Here is a 13,090-nt window from a genome sequence, read left to right as displayed (position 1 = left end):
AGGACACTATTCAGACATACACTTACCAAGCCTTTTATTAGTAAGACTGTATTAATACTGGGTAGTTCTTCCATTTCAACATAACCTGGACCTGTATATACAAACAAATAATATATGTTTATATTAACATAATGAATTTGACACATTTAGCTTATGAAAATTAGAAAAGCTACTTTTTTAATCTTTCCAGATGTCGGAGAAAAAGAGGTCCAGTTCTTTGAACCACAGACGACTGATTTCAGCTTTGGCAGTCAAGTTGCCCAGCAGAGCACCAGCGACAGCAGCCAAATAAAGTGTCCAGTCTATGTCTACAACTGCTCTCTGGAGCACCTGAAGGAGCAACTGGTGCACCCCAACTCCAGCCGCCAGCCCAGGGACATCTTCAGGTACTGAGCTCACCTCCAGGAAGAAATACAGAGGCAGGGCTCAAACACTGAAAGACGCACGACTGGTGCCCATGTGAAAAATCACTCAAAAAAGTACAGTTATAATGAGGGTAATACATTTTAGATTTTGGTTATGCTGTGAGGCTTCTCCCTTTCCAGATAGCCCATCTTTGATAGCACAACTGTTCTGCAGCAGACCCACACTCCATTCATTAACACTGGACTCCTAAAGATCCAGGGGCTACTAACAGTCAGCAGTCAGCAAATAATGAGCAAGAATGTAAGTAAGAAAAATACATTATTGTAAACTTACTACGTTGTCTGCATTTATTATAAAAGATGATTTCAGATTTTTACAACTATTGTAATGAATACATTGTTTGTAGTTATGGCTGTTAATTCTAACAGTAATAATGCCACAGTACTCAGTAAGGTCATTTATGAGACTACAGTGACGTTACATAAAACAAGTTAGGCAAATATATGTGGAGTAGATAAGTACAGTGACAAGTCATAGCAGGGTTTTGGGTGAACACTGTAGCAGCGGGCACAGCGGCAAAAGACTGAGTGAGTGGAGTATGCCATGTGAGTTGATTGGTGCCTGAACTCCACCGAAAGATACCAGCAGTTGAGCAAGGAAGGATTTACTTTATTTATCACACACAGTGGGAAATAAGGGTAAAATCTGCTATTTCAGCATATGAAATATTTACGTATATCCAAATGTATTTTGAGTTTATGCAAATTTTCTAAAGATTTTATTGAGGCACTGTTAGAACATCAATACATAATTTTCTGTTTTAAGTCATTTATTTGTTTTTCAAATACATTCATATGACTTAGAAATCTAATTAATTGCACAAGACCTGCAGCACAACCAGAGACAATATAGTCATGGAAGAAGCCCCTGTTTCCAGAGGTATTTTTCCCTTCTTTATGTCTGAATTGACAGATTTTCTTTTAAACAGTCATCTCAATGTTTCTCAACTTAGTAAGACAAGTCTTTTGGATGCTGTGGCAATTCAAAAGTTCTATTTTATTGGTCCGTCTACTGATCTCCATTAATAGAATTCTAAGGTTTCCGATCAGAAGTTTAGTATCAAAAGTTGGGTATTGTATTTGATGTCTCTCCGTAGAGATCTGGCCATAATGACGATTTAAAGGGTAGAATCACGATCCACGATCTGAATCCAGAATTTTCTTACCATCTAGGCTATCCAAACAAAACAAGTGAGCCACACAAGAGAAAAAAAAGATTATTACAGAAAAAAATGAAATGGAATATATAAAAAAAAGTAACAGCACCAACACTACAGAGATTGTAGGGATCATTTAGTTATGCTGTCTGCAACAGAAGTGGAATAAGTATCCATATGATTTACTGAAACATATACATTACTACAAAAGTACCGCGCCCCCCAGTAATTAAAGTCTGGAACACTCTCTGGTTCATTTCTGCAGTAAAGACGTCAGGAGCTTGTTTTTACTCAATACTTTTGACATAGACTGACCTCAAAGCAATCGCTAGCCTAGCAACATAAGAATGCTGCATATAACCCAAAATGCAACACTCTGTAAAATACCGTAATTATTCTGGTGTACTCTCCATTATACAATGAATTGTTGTTGGTTGTATTGAATGAACGCACAGTTTTCTTTAATTAGAGTTCATATGGTATCCACTTTCTGCAGAACGGTGCAGAACCTTTCCCGTGATCTGTACAATTCCTCTGAGAGGTAGATCATATGCCAAATTAAGATCGTCCACTGTATGAGATCGTCTTCCACATCAAAGTATCTGTTGTATTGATGATTCAATCCAGAAAGTAGGGGTTCTTGTCAGCTAAAATTGTTCTTAGCTAAAAGTGTTGGTTTACTTACAACCTGTCTGATCAATGTTTAAGAGTCTGTCAAACATTGTAGTCATATAACTATATTTTCTGATTTTAGAAATTACTTTTGTGAGTACAGTGCTAAAATAACCAAAAGAAATTGTGGACAAAGCTTCATAAAGAAGAGCTAAGTTGTAATAGACACAGATTATCATTTAATTTAATAATTTCTGCACCATTGTATGACATAACTGACCTTTTGTTTTTTGTCAAAACGAACAGTCCGGTTGTTAACGTTGTGTCTCTGGTTGTCTTTGGGTGAGAATAGAGCTCAAGATGCTGACTTCTTGGAATTGTATCTGCAGATGAAGTTCAGGTAGCAATGCTCGAGTCAGTTTTTCTACTTTTCTACTATCCTTACCTCTCTGATGAGGTGCTGCTCAGCTTTTAGGTGACTCTTGCCTACTGTAAAATGGGAAAGAGTTGCTTTTGTAATACTGCATATCCAACTCCATCTTCCCCTCCCAGCCTGTCTATGATTCTTCCTCAGTATTATGTTGCCTCACACTAGGGTTGAGCAGATGGACAACGATATCACAGTCATCGTGGTGTTGAGACAAGCATCTGTTTTTTCCATTGTCCAAGATGTCACAGCAGAAAAAGCGAAACACCATTGCTTTTCCTGCACTCAGTAAACAGGTTAGGTTATGTAACCAGTTCTGCCAGAGATGTGGCACAGCTCTGTCTTCACTGATGTGTAATTGCTGTGTCTTGAACAGGTTTCAGGGTCTTTCTTTTTAAGACTATTATGGACTGAAAATGATTTAATTCAAGAAGTACAGCGTTAGCTTCACTCTGTTTATTGTACTACAGTTGTCATAGCTCAGCTTGCTTCGTTACTGTGTTTGAAAGACATTTTGACACTTTGCTGTTGGACAAAAAGCTTTGCTGCAACAGCACCATTTTTGGCAATCTTTCACATCTTTCATGTCTCGCTTTTGTCCTGATGAATTATTTTTTTTCTAATACAATGCTTCAAATGCATGCTGTGGATATTCAGCTGTCCTTGACAGGCATGCTGGCTCCTCTCACTTTTCTTTTGTAGTGGGGATCTTGGTTGAGCTATCTGAATACTTCTACTAATTAAATAAATTATACCTGTCTTAAGGTGGTTTGTACTTTTACACATACAAGAGATTAAGGTTATGTTGATAAAAATGCATCTACTGAAACATTTTCTTTCTTATTTCCTGCCTCTTTCTTTGTTGTGCCGTTGTCAGGTTACTGTCTCAGGACCGCAGCAGTCCGTCCCCTTGGACAGACCTCCTTGCTCAGCCTCACAAACACAAGGAGCTGGCTAACTACTGCAGCCTGCTGCAAGAGCATTACCATCAGAGCTACGTCAAAGGTGACCATCCTCCTCACCTCCAGCCACCACGACACATCTGCCTAGGAATTATTTATTTCATTATTTGAAAAGTAAATATTTAAACTGTTTAAAACTGTTTATGATTCTTAGTTGCTGCTGTACAGAATTGTGCAGTTCAGTAACTACAGTACACTATGATTCCTTTACTAAAACCTGCGAAGAGCAGATGAGTTACCTGGTAGGAGCTCTCTGAGGATATGTTATTGTACAATTCTTAAGAGCATTTGAAGGGGGGAAGTAAATGTACCAAGTGAAACATTTAAAAACAGATTTTAATATCTACATCATCCAAAAAAAAGAAGAAATAATATGAAACTTTTCGTGCGTCATGATCAATGCAGTGTTAATAGATTCACATTACCATTAATGAACAATAAAGGAACAATTTAAAAAGGGTATGCATTCTCTACAACTTTGATTTGGTTCTGTATCTGTCCATTGTTAAACTTTCTGCCCATTTATGAACATTTTAAGTTCCAGAAGCTAGGAGTGAATATTTCCTGTTCATACTCATGTTATGCCTGGCCCCATTTTGGTTGGTCAAGCTGAGTTCAGTCTGAGGCAACTGTACATGTAGATACAGTATTAATCCAGAACCAATTTGGAGACAGTCATAGATCAGTCCCTTAAATATGCCTGCTTTTTTCATCAAGATACATGCATCATTCCATAGCAAATCTATCAAAAAAGTGCAAAAATTCCTTTGTGGGTATATAATTTTTTGGAGTAATCGTGCTGACTGACAAACAAATGGATTGTAAAATGCACTGCTTTAATGCCACAACATTTTGACAGCTCTATTTACTAAAAACAAAGCTGAGCGCAGTATATCTTTTAAAATATAACAGATAGTCAGTGGCTTTGTGAAATAGTGCCAGTCATTGGTTTGTTCCCTGTGCTCCTTAGGTGTGTACCGCAGCCTGCAGCAGTCCTACAGCATCAGCTCCCAGGATGTCCTGACGACCATGGACTACTGTGAAGAATCTTTGCAGGAGATTGATGTCACCTCCTTCCTGCACACCCTCTGTGGACACATTAGGGACCACAATGACCATGGTGAGGCTCCTGCATGGGGAGGGAATGCAAAACTTTCAAGGACATCTGCCACCTTTATCATCGGAGAGGTTGAGGAGGAGCGGCCAGATGAGATGGCTGCCATGGATTTATTCTCCAGGTAAGACCAAGGAGTCATGTAGATCAGATTAAATGGTCCTAAACCTTGTGAGGACACTGAACGAGGAATGTTTCTCAAACTTAACCAGCATTTAAAGAAGAGTTAGAAGAATTGAAGCTAAAGTGTGATTTTACACTATTTTACATAATAGTTTGAAGAACAGCATTTAATACACAGCATGTTAAAAACAGCAGAGACAAATAAATGATCACTTATGTGCCTGTTTACACTTACTGCTCCTTCCAGGAGGTCTTCCTTGACTACAAGTGCAAATAGTACAAATTTACATGTATTCATTTGGAACTCATGGTCTTCTTGAGGACTTATATATTTGGTAAGAGTTGGACAACATATCCAAACACTCTACAAGTTACTTCCAGCATTTCTATACAAGCAACATTTAGATCTACCACAGATCTTCATCGGGCATTGTCAAATCACAGAACAAAGCCAAACAGTTACAAACTGAAATATTCAATAACCCCCCAAAGAAAACAAGGATTTTCAACATTTCCAACCTCTGTGCAGTTTGATTTTGCTTTAAAAAAAATTTGGTTGGTATCAGTTGCACTATTCAGCAAAGTAATTAGTGTGTGTATTTTAGTGTAGCAGAATATTTTGTTGACACTACCATGTCACAATTATTCATCCTCTCCTAAATAACACTGCTAACATTAAATCATGCCGCTTGTTTGTATGAGCTAATGTTGGGTCAAAACATAGTTGTGTGTTGTGTGTAAACTGAATTACAACCCTCATTTCCTTGAGCTGGGAAGGGTTAGTATACTCACCACCCAGAGATGTGGGTGGTGTATGCGACCACGGTGAAGACCAAGGAGCTGTCACAAAAGCTGAGAGAGTAGATTAATTCTTTGCATTAAAAGTCCAAAGGTTCATGTAACAGGAAGTGAATTTAACTTGGAAAAGATTTAATCTACTCCAATCAGTATATTTCAGCTGCTGTATTGATATACTCCTATTCGTAAGATAACTACGATAACGATAATTTGACTCCGCAGGGAACCCTGTATTGAAATAGTGGATGCCAGCAAAGCTGAATCTGTCGGGAAGTCATCTTCTCCAATATCTCCACTGATTGTGGATGAATCCAAGACAATCAAGATCCTAGAATTCCCTCTGACACTGCTTCAGTCACAGCCAAAGTGTGAAGTGTACCCAGATTTGCACAAAATCATACAGGTATTGTCTACTGTTTTACATAAAAAAGATAATTTGCCGTCCACTCTTAATTTTACATTTGTTATTACTGTTAGTTATAGAATCCTCAGTAATTCATAAGTGCATGAGTTGAATAGCAAGCTCAAACTGATATCAACATTTTAAATGACTCATTTGACAGGATAAATTCATGGAGATTGTGTCTCAATATTTCAAAACTGTGCCGTCCAATCCGCACTATTTCTTCTACTGCCCACCTTCAACCAAGAAAGAGGTGAGTTGACAAACTGGTGTTTGCATTTGTGTTGATATTGTGTTGGCCCGACTAACTTTCCTTCATTTATTACTTATAATGAAATAGAGGCATATATATAGAAAGGGCATGATTCTGGATTGATATTGGCAGGTGAAAAATGGAAAAAAAACTATTAATAAATAAACAATAACAAAGAGATTTGAATTTGTATTGTATTCATCTTTAACCAAACAAATTCTTAAAGAATGTCTATGTGAATAAAGGAACTCTGTCAAAATCGTATCTGACAACTCTGGCTTGGAGGGAGAAGCCACTCTCACATCCCCATATGAATGTTTGTGATGCTTGGACTATATAAACCTTTGGATGGTGGTTTATCTCCTCAGGAGGACTCAGAGGATGGTGAGATAGAGAGGAGACCCAGTGAGGAGTTGATGTCAGAAGCTGAGGCTGCTACAGAGGACGGTGAGGATGATCATGTCTGTGTAACGTCCCTCGGGGGGAACAAGTTAAATCCTGGCGTCTGAATAAACTGACTAAAACACAAAAATAGCATTAACAACACCAATATAAAATCATATATAAGGATTAAAAGAAAAACAAGATGACCATGTTGTACTAAGATTGCAGATTGACAAAGCACTATGGTATCATTAAACAAAGTCAATCAGTGAAAACAGTACAACACAAAAATAGTATCACTTACAAATCAAACATCAAAACATCATTATCAACAATTGTGGTCCAAAGAGTGATTAGCAGTGAGTCTACACACCAAGCTGATTGAAGATACTTTATAATAAGAATACATATTGTGGTATCCTTTCTGCATTTGTCTACTACATTATTTCCCTTTACCCCTGACCATTCCCTAAAATGTCCCACATATTTTACTAAAGCTCTTTGAGATGACATCATTACTGCAAATAGTTCTTAGACTAACTTGTTGTGCTGAATAGTTTACCAGCAGGAGTCACAAATCCACGGTCCTTCCATATTTTAAATCATGTGCTGTTGAAAAAGGATATTTTGAGTTCTTATAGATAGTTTCTGCTTAATTTTCCGCAAGAATACAAACTCTGGTTAATGCTGTAATTTCAACTGCTTTTTCTGATGATTCTCGTATTTCATATAAATGTCATGATACAGCAATCCAGATCATCAGCAATTGCATGTCCTCCTGATAGAAAAGTTTTATCATCAGGACACTTAGGTAACTTATTACAGTTCAAGACGCAATTCATCAACTTCTGGTGGATCAGCTGATGCATGTTCTGGATCATAATTATATATTACAAGCATTTTCTAAAGGACACTCAGCCTTTTGTTTTTAATAAGTTGATGGTCTTGCAATATGGCATGATGTTTCCATGCTACAACCAGAATGGCACTGAGTAAAGAGCATACCTCCGCCGAGGCCAAACTGTCCCCTTAAATTCAATCAAGTTGCACCAAATTGGACACAGTCACAGATCAGTCCTGGGTACGCCCCTTTTTGTGTTTGTGATTTTTTTTGAGTAATCCTGCTGACTGACAAACAAATAGTTTTTCATTTTGCCATTTACAGCTCCCTCCCGTCTCCAAATAATTTCGGTTGTATTTCATTTTATTTCTTAGATTTTTTATTCCTTTAGGAATTTCATATCTTCTGTATCTGACTTTTTAACACTGTTAATCACCTAGTCATATGATAACGAGCAGTTTATTTTGTGTGTAGAAAATATGCCAGCCTTCTTTGCCTCGGAGAGTGACACGGACTTGGTGGTGGAGTATGAGGAGCATCCAGGCACCATCTACCACGGAGAGGGTGAAGACCAGTCCCTGTCAGATTCCAACACTGTCAATCAGGACCAGGACTCCTTCAGCATCCTAGAGGGAGACTCCCCGCTGCAGCCTGAGGGGCCACAGCTGGACATGCCACCGCTGTTTGTCCACATCACATGTTCCGTTAATATGAAAAGCTGCCATGGCTCAATGCCTATACAGACACTGCCTACCTGCCTTTGTGAGTATGTCCTTGGTTGTCACTTAATTTGGACACACCATGTTAAATCACACCAATCATGATGTGACTATGAGAGGCCTGGTTAAGATATCTGGGTGATGAATTATTGTTTAGTTGTTTAGTAGGAGACCGTTCTGATCTCCTGTTTGTGATTGCAGGTGAGATTATTTCTTGCCTGGAGAATGCTGAGGATTTACAGTCTGTGGATTTGAATGAGCTCTCAGTCACTTTAGACATTTTTGTCCTGACACTACCTCTGGAAATTGATGTCATTGGTGATTTCCATCACAACAGGTGAGACACACTTTCATAAAAGAAGATTAAAAAGATATTTAACACAATATGTGTGATCTCTGTTCGTTAATCTGGATTTTTAAACCCTCAATCACATTGTTTTAAGTATTAGTATAAATCTATTGTAAGTGAACAATAGTTGCAATGCATTGTGTTCATCAATGAGGGCTGACAAAGGTGTTGCATTACATTTACTTAATTTCATTGCATTACATTTATCCCAGAACATTGGCAGAGATAATGTTTAGAATATTTTGGAATCTGTATTGTTTACAACATGTTTGTTCATGTGGTTCTGGTCTTCTTCTTACTTGAATTTCTAAGCATGTTGCTATGTTTCTTGTTGTGTTGTGTATAACAGAACCAAAGCAATTAATTAGACTATGATCAAAAGAATTGCCTCACTGCAGACATGTCAGTAATTCTCAGGTTTACAGTGAAATTAATGTCAAAACATACAGTTTGAAGTCTGCTTGGGCTCTCTGGATATGAAACGATGATAATATGAGTCATCACTGTAAATGTCCTCCTCACTATAAGTGTCAGTTATGAAACCATGATTTCAAAGTGTCATGTCAGATCTCCTCTTTGTGTGCAGGTACACCTCTGAGAGCAGTGTGTCCCTGAATCGTTCACCAGGACAGCCCTCCTCCTATCGCTCTGATGAGGAGTTAATGACAGTGTTGGACAGTCTGAGGGGTGCTGGTTTTGACGGGTGATTTTGCTCCACAGGACAACACTGAACTGCACTTGCTCTAATTGACTTTGATTCTGTCCATCAACAGAGGTCTCAATTTTTTCCAACAGGGTCTCTGGTGATCCCTTATCCAAACTCCCAGTGCCTCACAAGTTAGCAATTCTGGCCACAATGGACGAGGTGAGTCTTTCTGTCGGTGGATGCAATCAATGCAGCAACACAACAATACTGTGCAACAAATAATACATAAACAGGAGGGGACACCTTCAATTATGAGCTTAACCCAAACACACTTTACAAAATATTCCTATCTTGTCTTTGCATTCACACTTTCAAACAAGAATATCCATTTATTTCTTGAAATTAGAAATGCACAGCAACATGCCGCCCTCTATGGAAATCAACTTGCTTAAAAGATGAGTCTGGCAATATTCTATATGTATCTTATTAGCAATTCCTATGTCTCTGTTTGTGGCTCTTAGCTACAAGCCCATTGGTTCTTACTGAAGAGTTAAATTGTTAAAAAACAAAAGACTTCCAGTGATGGAACGAGCTCACTGTATACTGTACATCGAGGCTACCCTTGTAAAATGTCAAACAAATTTTCTTTGAGGGATGCAAAACCTTTCTCTTTCAGAGGGTAGAAGCTCTCAAATGGAGGCCGAAATTTGCGGAGGCATCTAGAACCTCTCCGGAGCCTGTGATGCTGTGCTACACCTGGCTTCACTCAGGATCACAGTGAACGACACCAAATCTTTGCACGCATTAGAAGTGTGGCGCAGTTCACGTGCTGATTCTAACATTACGGTTCTCACTGTTCTCCGGAAAGTTTTGTGAGAGCCATTGGATTCTGTATTCAAACAGGCATTCCACAGTGTTACCTATAGTCTCCAGATGCGATATTTGGTCTGCAGAGGAATATAATTAGTATTAACCTGCACTTATATGGACCCTGAGCACTGCCTGTGTTCGATGGCTCATAGTCAATCCTCATCTTGCATTGTTCCTCCCAGTTATCATTTTACGTTTTTATTATATATGAAGAACACAAGGAGGGAATTTTATTACATGTCGCACATATAATGCACACTCAAGGGTGAACTGATGAGAATGTGATTGTTAAAGGTCAAAGGTTAAGATTCCTGTGACCTTACAAATCACAGTTGTGACCATGAATTAAACTAATTATGACAAAATACACTTCATGCACAAATTCCTTCAAAGTGGCAGTAGGAGGTAGTGAAGCTACATTTATCATATGAGTCTGGACAGACATGTAAGTACTGTAAACTGCCATTTAACTGTCAAATGTGAAGTTGTTTTACACTCTGTCCAACACTTATATTGTAAATAAATATTTGAAGGAAGAAAGCTCACATCCATGTTTTTGCTGCAAGTGTACATACACAACAGTGATGATCTTCTTTTGGTTTTGTGTGTGGTTGTTTGTGTGTGTGTGTTTAGATCCGTTGGCTGCTGGAGGATGAGATCGTCTCTGCTCTGCGGCATTCTCAGGTCATCAGCTTGGCTACGCTACAGAAAGTAGCAGAGCATGTTTTGCACTCTAGTGGTCGCCCGCACTGTCACTGTGAAGATGTCCCGCTTCAGTTTGTTTTTGGGCCTGAGCAGTCTCTGGAAAAATTCAAAGAGGCAAGTACACAAACACACACACAGTGTGTATTAACTGTAATTTATACTATTTTAGTAAGTAATTTATTTGTACTGATACTTCCACCTATATTTTTACCCTGAGGTGTTTTTTAATGCACAATAATTCAACACTGATGCAGCCCATTGTATTTACTGACTATGTGTTTGTTTATTTCCTTTAAAGAAACCAAAAAGAAATGACTAATCTTTTGGAACAGAATGTGAATATCCAGCGCTTCTCTATCATAGAGCATACATGATTGTATCAGTGCTTGTATTCATACTGTAGTTAGTGTGTGAATATGATTGGATAATGTCTGATCCTGCAGGAGTTCCGCAGAATGTCGTTCTCTGGCTATGTCCTGAATGGACAACAGGACAATTTCTACTACATATCCCTGAGCAGATTGCACCCACAGAGGATACGTGCCACCAAGAGGCTGTCTGAGAGCACAGCAGACCCCTCACCACACACCACCCCCTGCAGTGGTGCGACACAGGTGGTGGATAGTATGCTGCAGAGTGAAAGAGAGGCTCGGACAGCAGTGGCAGACAGCCAGGTCAGATGATGTGATGAGTTTAATTAATTCATACTAAACACTGATTCTCCATTGTGAAGTTAGCCACCAGCTTTTGGTACATTAATTGTACATTAATAGAGTACATTAATTGTACTCTATAAGCAATCAAACTAAATATCCTCCAAGCAAACTATTACTGGGTTTCCATGAGGTAACTTATAACTGATAGTTTCTCACATATCCCTGATTCTGACTTACTGAGACAGTTCCCTGTCCCATGTGAAACCTGTTGGACCAATGCTACCAAGTTTGCTACATACTAGCAACATTTTGCAACACAAAATCTATTCCCCTCTTGCTCACTTTGACACAGACGTAAACTATTCATGTTTGATAGCTGCTTTGTAAAAGACAGCTCCTGATTAATGATGCATTGAACACAACATGATGTGATGTGATGAAACAAGATGCTTCCTGAGCTAACTCAGACAGATTTTGATGCAGCTCAGCTCATGACCTTATTAATTACAAGATGACAGTCCAAACATCTTCCTCCGTCATCACATTGTCTTTACTGTTGAATCTCAAGTCTTCTTCTGAAGCTTAAACTTACAAGTGTTGTTCTTTTCTTTGTGGAGATGAGTTTGAAAAACAGAAAACAACAAATCAGCGAGATGAGGTTTAGAACGTGAGATGTTTGCTGTCGAGCTCTGTGGTCTAGAATCTGCTGTAATCATAAACAAAATATCTGGCAGCATAGAAAAAAAACATGTTACAGAAATGATTCAGGATATATTGTTTGTCACCACTAGTACACATTTATTCACTGATCATAATCTTTATGATCCTTGTATAAAAGGAGTTAAACAGGCCTTGCTCTGTGTTTTTCGAATGAGTTTCCATTACTGTAATGTCCTTTGTTGATATTTATTTTCTCTTGACTTCTACCCCACTGCAGAGTGAAGACAAGAAATCTGTTGCTCCCACTGACGCAGCTGCAGATGCTCGTGAGCCAATCAGAACCTTGAAGCTTGAAGCCGATGATACTGTTTTTCAGCCAAGAACCCCCCAGCTCCAGACTTATCACTGCATCGAGCAGACCTCACCACCCAAGACGCCGTCCAGTGTCAGCCTGGCTGAGTCCATGCAGTCAGCCTCTCACAGTGAGTCTGAAAGACGTAAAGCAAACAGACAATTCAGACCTATGCACTTTTGTTAAAAACCCACATCTGTAATATATCACTTAGGTATTTTCGGGCTATATACGTTTTTGCTGTGGCTACGTAGCAAACATTAGCAGCTTACTTAATCTTACAGAAATACATTGATGTATTTTAAGAACTTGAAGCTGTATGGAAAATGGTGGCGCCGTTTGGTTTTTATTGGAATTGCTCACCTGACAGTGTTTCACCTACCATTGAGTTTTTTTTGCATTTTACATATAATGCCAAGCAGAAATCATTTATGGTCATTTTACATATGTACCTTATTCCTCATTCCTGTATAAAAAATTGTGGATGAAACGTGATTTGTGAAACCTACCCCTAACAAGCCCTAACCCTAACCCTAGCGAGGGTGCAACACCGTCTCCTCCTACAATGACATGACTTAATTCACCGTTAACTTATTTATAGTGCAGCATATCAGTTGAAATATGTGGTGATTTT

At 38.6% G+C, this 13,090-nt stretch overlaps 1 protein-coding gene across 7 annotated transcripts in view; it reads left to right on the top strand.

The window, feature by feature from the left end:
• The window catches only part of szt2 (SZT2 subunit of KICSTOR complex), a 101,292-nt gene that overhangs the window by 26,800 nt on the left and 61,402 nt on the right, over positions 1-13,090 (top strand). For 6 of the 7 annotated variants that reach the window (XM_035648931.2, XM_035648928.2, XM_035648932.2 and 3 more), the window contains 14 exons: positions 191-386; positions 2,547-2,594; positions 3,499-3,626; positions 4,554-4,821; positions 5,841-6,021; positions 6,182-6,274; positions 6,643-6,721; positions 7,974-8,261; positions 8,420-8,555; positions 9,154-9,270; positions 9,363-9,432; positions 10,717-10,902; positions 11,232-11,462; positions 12,382-12,586. In XM_035648931.2, coding sequence (XP_035504824.1) covers positions 191-386; positions 2,547-2,594; positions 3,499-3,626; positions 4,554-4,821; positions 5,841-6,021; positions 6,182-6,274; positions 6,643-6,721; positions 7,974-8,261; positions 8,420-8,555; positions 9,154-9,270; positions 9,363-9,432; positions 10,717-10,902; positions 11,232-11,462; positions 12,382-12,586 — 2,226 coding nt within the window. The remainder of the gene's footprint in view (positions 1-190; positions 387-2,546; positions 2,595-3,498; positions 3,627-4,553; positions 4,822-5,840; positions 6,022-6,181; positions 6,275-6,642; positions 6,722-7,973; positions 8,262-8,419; positions 8,556-9,153; positions 9,271-9,362; positions 9,433-10,716; positions 10,903-11,231; positions 11,463-12,381; positions 12,587-13,090) is intronic. The other variant, XM_035648930.2, reaches the window with a different exon arrangement.

This window comes from Scophthalmus maximus, chromosome 7 (genome assembly GCF_022379125.1).
Source record: "Scophthalmus maximus strain ysfricsl-2021 chromosome 7, ASM2237912v1, whole genome shotgun sequence".
Classification (NCBI taxonomy): Eukaryota; Metazoa; Chordata; class Actinopteri; order Pleuronectiformes; family Scophthalmidae; genus Scophthalmus; species Scophthalmus maximus.
This window is presented reverse-complemented; position numbering and strand designations above follow the sequence as displayed.